The sequence below is a fragment of the Cicer arietinum genome, chromosome 6 (assembly GCF_000331145.2).
Source record: "Cicer arietinum cultivar CDC Frontier isolate Library 1 chromosome 6, Cicar.CDCFrontier_v2.0, whole genome shotgun sequence".
NCBI classification, from domain to species: domain Eukaryota; kingdom Viridiplantae; phylum Streptophyta; class Magnoliopsida; order Fabales; family Fabaceae; genus Cicer; species Cicer arietinum.
The window spans coordinates 8,272,875-8,288,898 of NC_021165.2; the positions used below are offsets into that span (position 1 = coordinate 8,272,875).

Genomic DNA, 16,024 nt, shown 5'->3' on the forward strand with positions numbered 1-16,024 from the left:
GTCTTTGCGATAACATTGGTATTTCAAACACTTCCCTTGTCATATTTGTAGGTTTCGTCTTATATGTAGTTATTTTATCGTTTTATAGTATTAATTTGGATGCTGTGAATTTGTTTATAAATTTCATCTTTTTTATTTTAATTATTTTAAATTATATTACCTTCGATGATGTAATTTTATTAATTTGAATAAATAAATATTATTTTTAATAAAAAAAGATATTTAAGAAAACATTCTAGTAACTAACCTAATGAAATGATGTATTTGATTGGATGTATAATAATACAATGCATATAATCTATTACACTTTTTTGTTTTTACCCACTAAATACTCAAATCATAAAATCAATATACAAAGACAAAACTAAAAAAATATTGTATAATGTACACCGTTTATTTATTTTACTTTGATATTTTATAATGATATTATTTCTTAAAATACAATACTAGTATAGAACTATAAATATATACTTTTTAAAATTGGTTTACACAAACCAAAATATAATTTCATAAACAAAATTTAAATATAGGCGTTACCAATAATTTTTATTCGATATTTTGTATTCACAAGCAAGATTAAATTAGTGGTAATTGATATTCTATAATTTGGAGAAAATTTCAACGGATGCGTCAATTTAATATGTACATTTCATTTTTAAAAGGTACATAATTTGATAGGAACATTTGATTTTAAAATTAACATTTAATTGAGTTTTTTAATTAAAAAAATTGTACTAACTAAATATTATTTATCAAAGTGTTTGCAAAATAAAATTTAAATTTTTTTAAAAAATCATTAGCTATAATAATGAATAATGAATAATTTTTATAATAAAATACATAAAAAAAAAGTAGTATAATAACTTGACAAAATTTTGCTAAATTCTAAGACAAAAAAAATATAAGTCAATTTTATAATTTATCTGAGTATAATACATGCATTACCATACTAGTGTTTATAAATAATAAAATGATATTTTTTTTGTGAAATGATTTTTTTAAATACAATAATTGATAAATAATTATTAATTTAAAACATAAATATATTAAAAAATATAATTTATAATTGTACCATAAAAACAATTTAATTTTGATTCATAAGCAAAATTTAATTTTCACACATACATCCTCTATTATCATTATTTTTCGGTGTAACTCTAGTATCATTTGTTAACTAGCTTATATATCATCAAGAAAAATCATTTAAAATGAATGTTAAATTTTTATTGGAAACTCGGCCGCCCTATATAAATAGAATATTGAGTAAAAAAAATAAATAAAAAATTATCAAGTTGTTATTTATAAGTTTCGTGGTTATTTTTCATTTTAATAATACACATAACAATTTAACCTATACGATTATTCATTTATCTGAAAGTTAATAATATGATATTTGTCAGTTAAATTAAGATTTAAAGATTATTATTGTTTTAGTTATTATATACATATAGTTATTATTATTTTCATTTAATACTCTTGAAATATTATAAAGTTTACCTATTCTAATAATTACTATTTTATTATTTTAAATATATGCGGCGAGGTGGAAATAAAATTTAGATTATTGACTTATTGGATGTTGATTTCGATTTTGCAGTGGTAATTCAGTGTTGTGACTGTGTAGGGGGCAGTTTTTCATCAGTGAATGGAGTGTGTTGATCCATGGCTTTCCACTTATTGTTGAACTTGGAGCTTGGTCGAGCTCAATCATGGCTATCGTGCTCTGCATGAACCTCAATAATTTGTGGACTGTTGCTAATTATTTTTTTAAAAATGGAATAATAACATTTGAAATGCCAATGGAGCATGTATGGTGCACTGTCTATAGTGCCAAGTGCACATTAGACATGGCTATTACTACATCAAATGCAAATTTTTTTGAGATTTTTTTCTCCATTTATAAGAAAATAATAATTTTTTAAAATATTTATTGTTTAAATTATTTTTATTTGTATTTTAATGTTTGTTTTTTAAATATTAGTAGATATATTAAATGTCTCACTATTTTATACGAAAAATATATTTATAAAAATATTCAAAAAATAATAGTAATAAATAAATTAATTGATATTGATGTTTTGTTATCTACTTTTCTTCTTATAATATTTTATTCTATATATTATAATAAAGAAAACTTAATTCTATGGTAATATTGACATTTGTTACTAAATTAGAGTGATTAATTATTTTAATCTATCTATTAATAGTAACATTTCTATTATTCTTTCTTTAATTCTTTTCTTATTCTCCTCTTTTTCTCTATACAACAAATAGAGGTTAAATGTTTCTAATTTCAATTCTCTTATATGCAAAGGAAAAAGTAAAATAGAGTACATTACATTAATATATTCATCTTTTTCTTTTAAAAAAAATAAAGAAAAGTAAATTGCAAATAAAGAATTGGTGTGTCTTTCACAATTTATTGCGATTTGCATTATATTGAAGACGTTATTTTTTAGTATTTTTTTTCTTTCATATTTATTTTATTTATTTTTAAAATAAATATAACGTCTATAAAATTTATATATTTAAAAAATATTGTTATTAACTTTTAAAATGATTGTATTTTTATTTCGTTACCTATAATTTTTTATTATATTGATGGATGCTCATATTCAAGTGAAAAGAGACCACTTTGAGAAGTGAAAGTGATGAAGTTTTTTTTTAAATGATTATTTTTTTCATTAACTAAATGATTCTCCTATATACGTAAGTACAATTGATAATTAAGACAAAGTTGTTTTCTATTATATGCACAAAATTAGATCATAGACTATTTTTCATTAATAGCAGATAAATGAATATTTTATTTTTATGAAGAAATATTAATATTTCAATAAAAATCAATTTTATAAATATCACACATATTATTTATTTTTAATCATTTAAATCAAAACACTGATTATAACTAAGATTTTGGAATCTATATTGTCAAGGCTATAGTTAAAATATGTTAGGAGTTTAACTTGTAACTATTGGTCGATTATTATTTTTTGGTCGGTTAATGATTGATTATTTTGGTACTCTAATTAGCAAATGATTTTAAACTATATAGTATGGTGACTTTCCACTTTGGTATATGAGATTTTGAACTATATACTATGGTGATTTTCCACTTTGGTATGTCAAACTAACCTACTACGTGAATGCGATTGGTGCGAAGACTCTTTCGAGTGACTGACTGCAATGTAATGCTTCGCGTGCAAGAAAATCGTGCCTTCCACCAATAAAGAGATACAATTATTATTGCTATAAATTACAAATAATATCAACAACATCTAAAGTATGATTCACTATTTTCATTCGACTTAATGGTGAGAATATTCAGCGAAGACTCTTTATTTTTTAAAAAGACATGGAGAATTTTATTATTATTATTATAATGAAATTGAGAAGTTGCTAACTCTGGTATAAAGAGATTTAAATTTATTGTTTGTTGCGAAAAAAATAAATTTTTATATGGTTAACTAATGTGCCTTTTCTTTGAATTAATAAGTGTATGAATAATTGTTTATTTAAGTTTTTTTTTTGCACTATATACTACGTTTCTTTATTATTATTATTATTATTATTATTATTATTATTATTATTATTATTATTATTATTATTATTATTATTATTATTATTATTATTATTATTATTTTGCATTATTTTACACAGCAAAAAATTCAACTCATTAAAAGTGAGCAGTTTTTTTAAGAGTGTGTCAAAATGATTAGATATCAAGAATAATTCAATTTTAAAGGGACCGTAAAAATATCAAATTGTGCGTATCGGTCTTTATATGTTTTAAATATTACATATTGATCACATTTATTATTCAAATTTTATATTTTGCTTTCTATGTATTTCAAATTTTAATTTTGGCTCAATATTTTTAACTTTAAATTTTGAACCACTTCTCTTTTGATCATTATACTTTTACCCCAACACACTTGGAAATTTATAAAAACAGACCAACATTAAATAAGCTCTTTATTTTTATATTAGATTTAATATAATAATTTATCCAACGAAAAAAATTACGAATAAATGAAGAAAATTTAATTTTAAATAGTTGAATTGACTAAAATTTTCAATTACCTAATCCAAGCATACAATTAACGTATAAAAATATTATTGTCAACCAATAGTTAAAAAATCAAATGTACTTAGTAAAAAAAAATCACAAGTTTCTGGAAATAACCATTCATCACTGAAGTTTTACGATATGAAAATAACCATTCATCACTTTAGTTTTACGATATGAAAGCTTTGTTCATATTGTACCAGAAAAAGAAAAGCTTTGTACATAGGAGACAATCTCTCTGCCCTTTAACATTTTACTCACTTCAGAAATAACAAATCCAAATACAGTGAATTGGAATAATGACTTGAATTTAAAGGTATCAACCTTATTATAGGGAGAAACTTTTTTCATTCCCATAAATCACTTGGTATGTACACATCTGAAAAAACACAATTGTATCGTAGTTCAGAGGCATAGGAAAAACACTTTAGCTCAGTACGATATAAATTAAGCAGTGATTTGGAAGCATTTAAACTTCAACAAATATTTATAAAGAACTTATAGTTGATTTTGTTAGAGAACAGATGCTATTTTAGTTTCGTGCAACTCGTTCAACGTCAACAAGCCCCTCCTTCTGGAGAAACTGTTGTTGGGTAATCGTTTTTTATTTATGAACAGAAGCTTAAAACCTATTTCATCCTAGGTAGTTAATCCCAGATAGCGGTGCGTCGCGGCCAATCCCAAAAGTGGGATAGCGGGATAACGCGTTCCGGGATAGGCGGGATAGTTGCTATTTTTTTGAACAAATTACATGAATAATATTATATAAACCTATATTTAATGCAAAATTAACAAATGACTCAAACTCTGAAACATTCATAACTAGTAATAAGAATTTACAAGTCTTACTCTTAGTCAAAACATACATTGAAATACAAACAAAAGTCAAGGAAATAAAGATGATCCATATTGAAGTCTTTAACACACTAATAAAATAACTAAATATTAAAACTCACATGCATGTTCTAGCATAGGAATCAAAGATAAGCATCATCTTCATTAGCATATTCTACTTCTTTTTAGGTGAAAGTAGAAACAATAAAACAGAAAAAATAATAGCCGGATTTCGCTGGGAAACGTTAGGATTAACTACGCCGGGATAGCGGGATCTCGCCTCGATCTGGTCGGGATCTTGTTTCACGCTATCGCGGACACGCCGTCGCGCCTCGATCTAGTCGGGATCTTGTTTCACGCTATCGCGGACACGCCGTCGCGGTGAGGCACTGTACCGCACCGGGACAGCGGGATCTCGCCGGGAAACGCTGGGATTAACTACCTAGATTTCATCATCTAATCAACAAGTGGTTTTGGTCATAAACGTATCTCAAACAATAGACTTCAAAACGGATTTTATAGTAGGCCATCTTCCTGAATGATCCATCGTAACCTAGTGATAGTCATAAAAAAAAATTAATAAATTTCTTTCAAGATTCAATTTGTCAAAACCAACATGACAAAAATCCCTATCTCAAGTGTACAGCGAAGGAAAATCATTAATCACAACATTTACATATGAAGTGCTTGCTCTTGGTAGACAAATCTTCAGCCTCGATCCAAATTCTAAATCAAATATCTAATAACTGCAACTAGGGTGTGTTAATTTGATACTTGTTAGTTGTAAAACAATGCATCCTTGTCAAATTCTTATCTTAAATTAATGGTGTTGGTTTGTGATTTCATGTGTTCTATCTTGTAATAAAAAGTTACTAAGCATTATGGTACTGGCACACCCATAAAGCAAGACAAAATTTAAATAAAAAGTCAAATTTGCAAAACAGAATACAGAAATGTAGCATAAACTCTATCTGGTAGATTGTACGTTAATAAGCGCAAGCCAATACACAAAATTCATAGGATTGAAGACTAAAACCCTTAAATCAAAATTGAACAAAAACTAGAAAACTCTAATCGAAGAGTGAGAATCCCATATCATCATCCTCCTCCTCTTCCTCAACCTTTTCTTCTTTCTTTGCGGCGGCAGGGGCGGCATCGGCAGCAGGGGCAGCACCTCCTGCAGGGGCAGCTGCAGCAGCAGCACCACCTCCAACAAATACTGCACCACCCACAATCACCTAAACAAAATATACAACAACAGCAATGAATAACTTGATCAGTGATCTATCCAATGGTTTAACTAAATACTAGCTAATACACCATAAAATATAACATCCATCACCAACATGAGCAAATTCAACAAGCTTGTATCCACAAATTATATACTTTCAGGTCATGTATGAAGTCACATAGAAATTAAACACAATGAAATCGAATTGAATTATACTATACTATACTCAATGAGTTGCTTCAAACATAATAGAATGACAATTATGAGATGCATTCAATCATGTTCTTCAATTGGATACTCTTTCTTCAACTCAAATTTGGGGGATGTAATTGAATGAAATATTCCATCATATCCAAAAAAATACAACCATAACTTTATTCCATCCACCCCTCTAAAGTCAATTCCATGCTGTCTTCTTACATTACCCAGCAGAATTATAAGGCTATACAAATCTTAAAACCATCTAATGAAAACCTTAAACACACGATGAAAAAAAGAGAGAAAATACAATAGTCAAACTATTGATTGCTTAGCAGAATCTAACAAATGAAAAAAAACCAAACTAGAAACTTCCAGAGGTTTAGCACATTAATAACTGAAAAATAACATAGCATTTAAAAATCTAAATCAATCAAATAGATGAAAATTATAATGATCCATATAATCTATATAACATACTGAAAAATATTAAATAACTGAAATTTCATACAAAGGCAATTTGATAAGGAAAAAATTGTGACAATGAAAGCTAAATGAAAATACTGGATTTTCATCTCCGATCGAAAGTTAAAATGATGAAGAGCATAGAGAGATGTACCTGGAAGACAGCAGATGAAGGAGAAATAGGAGAGAAAGAGGATTGAACACCACCAGAAGAATCAACGGCGAGAGCGGCATTAACGAGCTTCCGTTGGATCTCGAAAGTAGAGGCAGCGGAGGCTTCGATGTCGCCGGAGTATTGCTTGGCGGACCATTCGGCGCCAGTTTTGTTGAGGACGAATGTGAAGACTCCCATGGCTGATTTGGTGTTTTCTGTGCTCGAAGCGAAACCCTAATTTGAAATTGAAGTCGCGCAAGAGAACAGAATTGCAGTGACGGCAAAATCAGTTGAACGACTGGTTTATGTATGAGATGGGGTTGTGGAACCCTAGCAACGTGTCAAAGAGTAAAAAGCCCATTTAGTCCGTTCTGGTGTATTTTTTCTAGTTATACCCCTACTCATCCGAATTACACTCCTATGATACAAATTACTGCTATTTAATACACAAAATTACACTATGATTTTTTAATTTTTAAAACATTTAAAAAGTTATCATTTTTTTTTCTTTCGTTTATATTTTAATATGTTTATAAAATTATACTTTAAAAACGCTGCATATCGTTGAAAATGTAGATTGGGTAATTTTGAAATATGACATTTTTTTTCACAATAACTTAAAGAGCTTTTATCTTTGCACAAACTTCTTGCACAAGATTAAGTATATGTCTTATTATTCGCTCTATGTACATCTTGGATTTTAAGAGAGTAGATTTTGAATCAAATTGTCAACACATAATTGACACCCTCACTCATTAATCATCGCACTATGAAATTTGAATTTACGATTGTAATTAATTAGTATCGTGCTCTATTTTTTTCTCAAACAAACTTGAAATTGTCTTTTGAATGCAGATAAGTCAATATGACTACTTCTTCTCAAGTTTGAATATCTATATTACATATTAACTCACGTCATTTTTATTTGTCTCCTCTTTGTATTAAATAAACTCTTTTACTAAAAAAATCAATGAATTACTTTCTAAGTCAAATAAATTTTTCGCTAATCATACTTAACCCTAAATATTTACGCCCTTACTATACATGACATTAATATAGATAGACAAAGCACACAAATTTGAGACCAGCCTCGTTAAAAATACATCTTCCTATCAAAATTGAGACGAAATTGAACAAATACAAATACAAATTCAACTTTTCTTTTTTTTGCTGAATCAAACTCACACACTCTTTTACTTTGCTGACTTTACATCATCCAAATATCAAAACAAAGTCAAATATGTTTCACCGAAAGAAAAAGAAAATCAAATACTAACATTCAATGATAAGCTTTTACATCCATTTGTCAACTATTTATTTTTTTAAAAAGTGTTATCCAAATTAGTCTGCTCCTCTACAAACCCGCACGCCAAAACCCATCACTCGAAAACTAAATGGGCCAACATGTATAAGTCCACAAGTAAACACTTCAAATATAAAGCTCATGGTAGATATACACCCTAAAACTTATTTAGCATACCCCCCATAATTTTTTTATGATATTTCCAAAATATTTTTCACCTCTTCTTTCTCCACATCTCATGCATGTAAACTAAATATTTACAGTAACCAATGATTTTTTTTTCTTCTCATTTCTTCACCTTAAACTAAAATTTTAATATAATTGGGTTTGTTCCATATCTGTCTCAATGGAATGGTCCCACCCTCTACTGCCTTTGCAATGAAGTGAGACAATTTGTTGCGTTAAAAAAAGATCAGACATTTAACCGATTTCTGGTCCAACTCAACTGACTTTCACAACCATAATTTGTACTTTCTAGTTTTCGATACTTTGTTTTGATCTACTGTCTATATTGTCCTTTAAAGTCATCATGTGCCCATGGTGATTGTATTCAATAACTAACTAAATACATGCACACCACTTGAAAGGGATCCGGATTGACTCCAGTGGAAACTCCACACAATTTTAACATTTCGAAATTAAACAATAATAACAAATGTGATTGTGAAACCAAAGGCATCAAATCTTAAAAGTTGCAAAAGTATAAGGCCATTATTTTATTGAAGAAATGTAAGAACAGCTTTCTAAACGTAATTTACAAATGTAATTTACAAAGTATCCATCCATCACGTACACGGAAAAAACACGAGGCAAAGGTAGGATCCAACACTTACGCACCCCACCACAGGGAAACGTGATTAAATAGAAAAATTACAAATTAAAAATAAAAGCTCAACAATGAGGAGCTATTTGTTTTCTTTTCCTTTTCCTTTAAAAATAATAATAAAATTGGAAGCCAAACTAGTTGCAATTTAGAACAAATAGTGCAGATCCGTGTACTTCTACATCCATTGAAAACGTTCGTTGCGTTCGTACAACATTCTTTCCACTCCACAATTCCTTACCTTGACAGGAATTGATGTGTCTGTCAGGAAAAACCTTAGCCAAATCTGATGTCTTTGCATGTATTGCCGTCTTCTGTTCATTTAAATTGAAGAATGCCAAATACACTTCGCCTAAACACCAATACAATCAACCGTTATTATGACACATTAATTAAAAGAATAAACTTCAAAGCATATATTATAATTTTATTATATCTTAAAGCAATAAGCATGTTCTATTTTGATGTTTTTAAGTTGCAACAAACCGTTTCTTCCCGTTGCAATCCATGAGCGAATCCCACTCACACCCGAATAATCATTAGCTGCACGAATATCCAATTTGCATTATGAGTAATAAAGACAAGAAAGAAAAATTATACAGCTCCAACAAATACTAGTTATAAAACGTGGGACATATACACTAAAGTTCACCTTCTACGTAATTCACTGTTGCACAAAGACCTGAGTAACTATTTACAAGGGTCCCATTGGAGTTTAGCTCCCAAATCTGTTCAAAGACAGAATTTATCATACAAATATCAATAATACAAATTGGCCAAGGCATATTTTGTCTAGCTAGGGGTAAAAATAATTATATACCTACATAAGTTTGATTCTCGAATTAATTTTTATAAATACCCTGGATACTATGTTTTAAATACCAGACTGAGGATTGAACCGGATGACTAATAAAAAAAATTATTTTTGAAAAAAATGAAAACTGTGGTTCAACCAACTGACTAAGAATTAATAGTGGTTGAACCAACCGGTAGACTAGTCAGTTCCTGATTCAACCGGCCGGTCCTATTTTAAAAACACTGCTTAAATATTAAGAGCCACATGCCACACTTGTGCTTCAAATATGGACTGCAGCATACCTGGTTTGAATCCCTTTTACAAGGAGAAAATGTTCCTCTTTTGGACTCTTTGGAAGTAACCTTTCGTTTTGGAGAAGCATCCAAGCAAGATCTCATGTTACTGGTTGCAACTAATTGATGTTTCCCTCTAAAATCCTCTTGATACATACTCTTACCATCTCTGTAACAATATCAATAAAAACAATTTATGTTGTTAACAACACAGATAACCAACTAAGTTATATAAATAGAATAGACAAAGATAAAGAAAGCATGATTACAATCTGAACTGAAGATCTCTCTTGTGTACGCAGAAAGGGTTCCGAGGCTCGTTTTCTAAACTCCCTTTCCAACAGATTCTTTCAAGATCTTTGTTAAGATTTTCAGTAGTCCAACCACTTGCCTTTGATTCAGTGCAGCTAGTGAGGTCTAATGAAGGTTTGAATTTCTTTCCTTTTGTAGACATTCTTGTTTGCTCTCTAAGAGGACGATATTCACTCTTCAAGTTATTCGAGCTTGTGATATAAGGAAACTGTCATTGCAGTAAAAAACGATGTGATAAGTTTATCCCTCACATGTCAACTATATTCCTCCAAAAAACAAAGTTAGATGGCTCACTCGCCTCCATATTATTTGAACTGAAATGATTAATCTCTAGCAAGGTAGGATTCGTGATAATATCATATGTGGCAGGATTGATCTTCCGCACATCACCTCCATACATAAGGGGAGATTTTGCCAAAGCCCATAAAGTCATCTGTGAGATAATAATGAATTCACTTCACTCAGAGTCTATAATAATGCATGCAAACATATCATTTAGATGAAATATATAAGAAAGCAACTCAATAATACTATTTATCAATTATCAATACCTGTGTCCTTTGCTCATCTGGAGTCAGGTTACTATACCTGTGTGGACCTTCATTTGAATCTGTAAATTAAAAAAAAAAAAAAAAAAAATCCATATTTCAGTAAGTCTTTATTATAATGCATGGAAGCAAAATAAGTGTAGCAAGACTAGCAACCAAGTCTCATCACCTGCATTGGATAGCCATCCGAACGGTAGCATGTCCAAATCAGGCCATGAACTCCCCTTTAAACCTTTTGCGCCAATCATATTAGCGGTAGAAAAATCCCTGATTCATAATTTAATGAACCGAAGTTATGTAATATGGTTAGTTGGTTGTAAAATGACAGAACATAAACAGAGAAACAGCATTTGATTCAACATACTACGAAAACTGATAAAAATATCTTAAGTAGTGATATAAAGTATAAACAACTTAAATCACCTTGTTACATCAAAATGAGCCTTGACATCTCCCCATGTATCCCAATCGTCTCCTGTTATTCGATACATGTTGACTAGTCCACTGACATCCTTGGCCATGGCTGGTGTCACACCGGTTCCAGGCGATATAGAATACACAACATTATGACTAAGCTGGCTGAGAACCTGATATAATATGACATGTCATATGATATAAGTTTGCATATAATCTTAGCGAAAATATTAAGATATCGAGTGTTAATAAAAGAACAAGTAGTAGTGGAAGAAGGTAAGAAAGAGGAAATTGAAGAATACCGAGGATACATAGGTTATCTCATTTAAATCCAAGTCATTGCCAAACACACAATCATGTTTCACTACAGAAAGGCAGAAAATATATCAATTATTGCCAAAGTAATTGTTAGAACTGCGTATATTCCCGTACATGATATGAAGGAATAATCAATCAATACTTTGTGACAGTGCACTTATAAACTAGTAGTATTACCGAGATCAACACCCCAAGAAGCATACTGCTCATAAAGGGATCTCAAAAAAGCTCTCCCTGCTCCCAACTCGGTATTTACACTCATGAAACCATTTGACATCCATGCACAAGTCCTTTCTGGTATTGCTATGTCTTTTGCATACCACACTCGACCAGATTCTTGATAAGCACGGCCCTAGGAAATAGCAAGAAGAGGACATCAGAGGTCAATAAGAACTTTTTTGTTGGATAACAAGCTTAATTAAACGCTTATCATATAAGTGCTAATGTATAAGCTATTTCTATAATAAAAAAGTAAAAGAAAGTCAAACGTATAAGCTGTTTTTGTAAGTAATACAAGAGAACTTATAGAAATAAGCTGAAAACAAACTTATGGACGTGTCAAAAGATATTTTTATAAGTCCTTCCAAACATAAGACCTGAAAAGTCAAGTGCCACATAGAAAAATAGATAAACTCAAATAAGTCAATCCAAACATTTCCTAAAAAGCATTCCCCATCCCTCCCAAATTCAGCTTGTAATGTCGAATTTCATTTCTGAAAATAAATGGTATTACTTAATAAGGCATCTACTACTACCAAATCATAATTCATAATACATAAATAAATAGAAGATAAAGTTATAGCAAAAATGCAAAACAATACCGTTGTTATATCTAGTATAGGGGTGTTTGCATTCACTGCTTGTGTGCTTATCCCTCTCATAACATGAATCCCAAACTTCAAACCCACGCTATGTACTTTCTTAGCTACTTCACTGAATCCCTTCCCACCATTGGAAGAAGGCCACCTAACTGGATCAGGGGCCATCCTTCCCCATCCATCGATCACATCGAATCCAAGAGAATTAGTATTGGCACCCTGGACTAGCTTCCTATACCAGAGGTAATCCACCACAACAAACTACAAGGGTAGAAAGGAAGAAATAAATCAATATATATCTAATTAAAGTACTACTAATTCAGCATTTACACCTTTCAGTATTTATACCTCATATCCATGAGGACGAAGACGCTGAGCAACTACTTCAGCATTCTGTAAGAAATCTGCTTCAGAAATTGTCCAGATAAAGGAATCATAGGAATTCCAACCTCTTGGTGGTAAGACAGCTTGTTGAAGGTAACTCTCAGATAAATTTTGTGATGACACACTGAAATTACACACTCAAATGTAAATTATATTAGATAGACAATGTTTTACCTATATGTCTAATATAATAATGACAAAACAGGGTTCCAAAGATCAAGGATCTGTGCAATATATGTCTTATGTTATTGATTTTAAGTATAATTAATGATAACAAAAAAATAAAAATAAAAACAGCCTTTCAAAATGAGCTTTTGAAAATCACCCAGCAATACAAAATGCACAACAAAATACTGATTAATATGCACAGCACAGATCCATAAAAAATCATGAACCAAAGTAAACCAGTCCCATTTATAACAAAATCCAGTGGCAAGAAATAACAATGTGCACTTAAAACCAAAAATAAAATAAAATAATGAGTTTTGGATCCAACCCTTTAATTAACCATAATACTATGGAATTACCATTCAAACTATCTTATTTTCAAACTATAAAAAAAATGTAGCATAAAAGAACATTCAAGTAAAACTCAAAATCTAGTACAACTAAACACTAAGAAGATTCTATAGTTACATTTACATACCTCTGAAACCTGAAAGCAAAGAGAACCCAGAAAGATACTAAGCACAGTGCGAAACACCTCATTATCGCTGGTACTGCTGTTTCACCAAACAACATACCCCACAGTTAAATACTAGTACTACATATGCAACTTTTTAGTACTTAGTTAATAATTAATAATTACCTTTTCAGTCTCCACCTTAATGCCATTTAACCCAAAAAAATATTTATAATTCTACTTTAAATAGTGTTTATATTTAGACACGGATGTTTTTTCTTAATGATTCTTAAGAATAAAGATAAATATCATTTTTAAAATTGGTATTCTCTTATTTATTTATAGTTACTTTAGATCAAAGATAAAATAAAAGGACATGAATGATAAGATTTAGAGAATAATAGAGTAGAACTATTGGTAAAATTAAATTAAAGGGAAAATTAAATTTGGAAAAAAAATCTAAAAGAAATAATTATGATGCGTTGGCAACGACATGGATTGGAAGATGATGAAATTGAAAGGAACGTATTAACGGTGCCGTTTATGGCTATTATTACTTGAAGAGTGTTGTGGCTTTGTTATTCGAAAGGTTGCAGTTGCACATTTTTCCTTTGTTGTGACGCAACCTATTTTAAGCCATGAAGACACTTGGTCACGTCACGTTAAGCGGTCACAAACAATCGAAGAAGAGAAAACGTATCTGCTAACTCACTTCTTATCTACTGAATACTCATTCAATTTCCTTCCTCCATTGATGTTCCAAATCTTAGGATTTATGCGTCACCAAATCGATTAAAAATATTAAATCTCTCACCCACGAGAACAATTGATTTTGTCCATTCGAATTTAGAAATTCATTCGATAAATTATTAATAGCTAATTTAGAGATATATTTTTACCATTTTTGTCTCTAATTATAAAAATATGCTATAGGGAGTAATTATTTATCGTCCATTATGTTTCATTTTTTATTTTTAATTAGACGGTCCAATAACACTTAATTTATCTCTTTTAAATGTAGTCGTATTATTTTAATTCAAGTCACGCGAGTAGTTTAAAATTGTATCACATTCTAAAAGAATTTATTAATATTTAAACAGTGTGGTTCATTTCACATTTTCTATTAAATATTATATAGATTACCATTTAATAAAAGGAAGGAGGGAAGGAGCCAGAATCCCTAGTTGCCAGCCCTAAATCATGTAATTGTTATCATAATGTTTAATGATGTATCGATAGTATAAGATAAATGTAATTTTTATATAATTAATATATTATTCTTTTAAGGAGTGGTAATCTATTATGATGATATGTATGCTTATTTTTATAAATGGAATAGTAATCTGTTATGTTAATATGCATGCTTATTTGTTACACCATTTTTTTTAAATAATTACTTATTTTATAAAAGTCGGTGTAATTTTTTTTGATATACCTTTTTAAAAAATTAAATATAATTATAATATTTTGAATTTAAATATAAATATAATATTTAGTCAAATTGTATTTTTTTATAATCTACAACATAATAATCAATCTAATAATATTATCAATTAAATTATGTCCTATTTTATTTAGTTAATTCTAGTATTGGTATATGATGGATTGGTATGGCGAATAGTACGATCTAATCCGTGTAGGATTATGGTCATGCGATAGAATTTAATTCATATACAGCATAATGTAATAGGTTTTATCCTATTAGTCAATTAAATTATTATATTATTAAAAATATTTAATGTTATTATAATTATTTTTAATGTCATATTTATATATAACTATAATATTTTAATTATAAAAAAAATTACACTAAAAAAGTACGATATTTAAACTCTAAGGATAACAAAAATTAGATTTAAGTTTATTTATTTATTTTAATTAAATTTTTTAATATGTTTGTAAAATTTATTAATCAAAAGTTATTTAAATGTAAAATAATCTATATTTAAATATATTCACGTAAAAATTAACTGAATAATAAATTATACTTTTTAAAAAATTACAAATTTTATTTTTAGATTAGAATTGAAATACAAAATTAATTTTATCTACTATAAAAGTGAAACCAAAACTGCGTTCAAAGTATAATATTTCTCTCTTTTCTTAATTGTGTTCTTCAATTAGTATGCTTCTTCGAATTCCCTTTCCCTAACAAATTATAACATCAGTTTAATTTTTATGTAACAATATAAAAAGATTTATACATTCTACAAATCATAACTAATTATATGATAATAAATGATTATGACAAAAATAAATTACTAATTATTTAACAGTTATGACTAATTGATAATATAAAAAAATTACATTAATAATATTTATAAATTAATTTTATTTAGTTATTTTTTTAATATGAAAAAATAATGAAAGTGACATTCATGAGACATAATGAATAAAAATTGAGATGAGTGGAGGAAAGGATACTCCACTCGGTTTGGTGTT

General features: G+C 29.0%; 2 protein-coding genes across 5 annotated transcripts; both read right to left on the reverse strand.

Moving 5' to 3' along the window:
- Positions 1–5,802: 5,802 nt before the first annotated feature.
- LOC101500242 (large ribosomal subunit protein P3z-like) lies at positions 5,803–7,250 on the reverse strand. Its single transcript, XM_004504073.4, has 2 exons — positions 6,952–7,250; positions 5,803–6,141 (listed from the first exon to the last, which is right to left on the reverse strand). Exons 1-2 carry the CDS (start codon positions 7,147–7,149, stop codon positions 5,974–5,976), a joined length of 366 nt encoding a protein of 121 aa, XP_004504130.1. The 5' UTR covers positions 7,150–7,250; the 3' UTR covers positions 5,803–5,973.
- A 1,689-nt stretch (positions 7,251–8,939) lies between these two features.
- Positions 8,940–14,284, reverse strand: LOC101500557 (uncharacterized). 4 transcript variants are annotated; one of them, XM_004504076.4, is made up of 15 exons: positions 14,140–14,284; positions 13,607–13,682; positions 12,925–13,084; positions 12,580–12,837; positions 11,936–12,110; positions 11,743–11,804; positions 11,450–11,613; positions 11,196–11,293; positions 11,030–11,088; positions 10,777–10,911; positions 10,436–10,686; positions 10,176–10,335; positions 9,730–9,805; positions 9,564–9,620; positions 8,940–9,429 (listed from the first exon to the last, which is right to left on the reverse strand). In XM_004504076.4, the coding sequence occupies exons 2-15, from the start codon at positions 13,666–13,668 to the stop codon at positions 9,215–9,217; spliced, it is 1,932 nt and encodes a 643-aa protein (XP_004504133.1). In that variant the 5' UTR covers positions 13,669–13,682; positions 14,140–14,284; the 3' UTR covers positions 8,940–9,214. The 4 variants fall into 4 exon arrangements, with proteins under 4 accessions (XP_004504133.1, XP_004504134.1, XP_004504132.1 ...); XM_004504077.4 differs by having other exon boundaries at positions 13,607–13,679; positions 14,140–14,264; XM_004504075.4 differs by lacking the exon at positions 14,140–14,284 and adding an exon at positions 13,769–14,108 and having other exon boundaries at positions 13,607–13,679.
- Between the last annotated feature and the right edge of the window lie 1,740 nt (positions 14,285–16,024).

Coding starts and splice junctions, on each gene's coding strand:
- LOC101500242 (XM_004504073.4), bottom strand. CDS start 7,149: ATGGGAGTCTTCACATTCGTCCTCAACAAAACTGGCGCCGAATGGTCC. Junction 6,142..6,951: donor CTTCATCTGCTGTCTTCCAG/GTACATCTCTCT, acceptor TATTTTGTTTAG/GTGATTGTGGGTGGTGCAGT.
- LOC101500557 (XM_004504076.4), bottom strand. CDS start 13,668: ATGAGGTGTTTCGCACTGTGCTTAGTATCTTTCTGGGTTCTCTTTGCT. Junction 10,336..10,435: donor AGAGATCTTCAGTTCAGATT/GTAATCATGCTT, acceptor ATATTGTTACAG/AGATGGTAAGAGTATGTATC. Junction 9,621..9,729: donor AACAGTGAATTACGTAGAAG/GTGAACTTTAGT, acceptor ATATTCGTGCAG/CTAATGATTATTCGGGTGTG.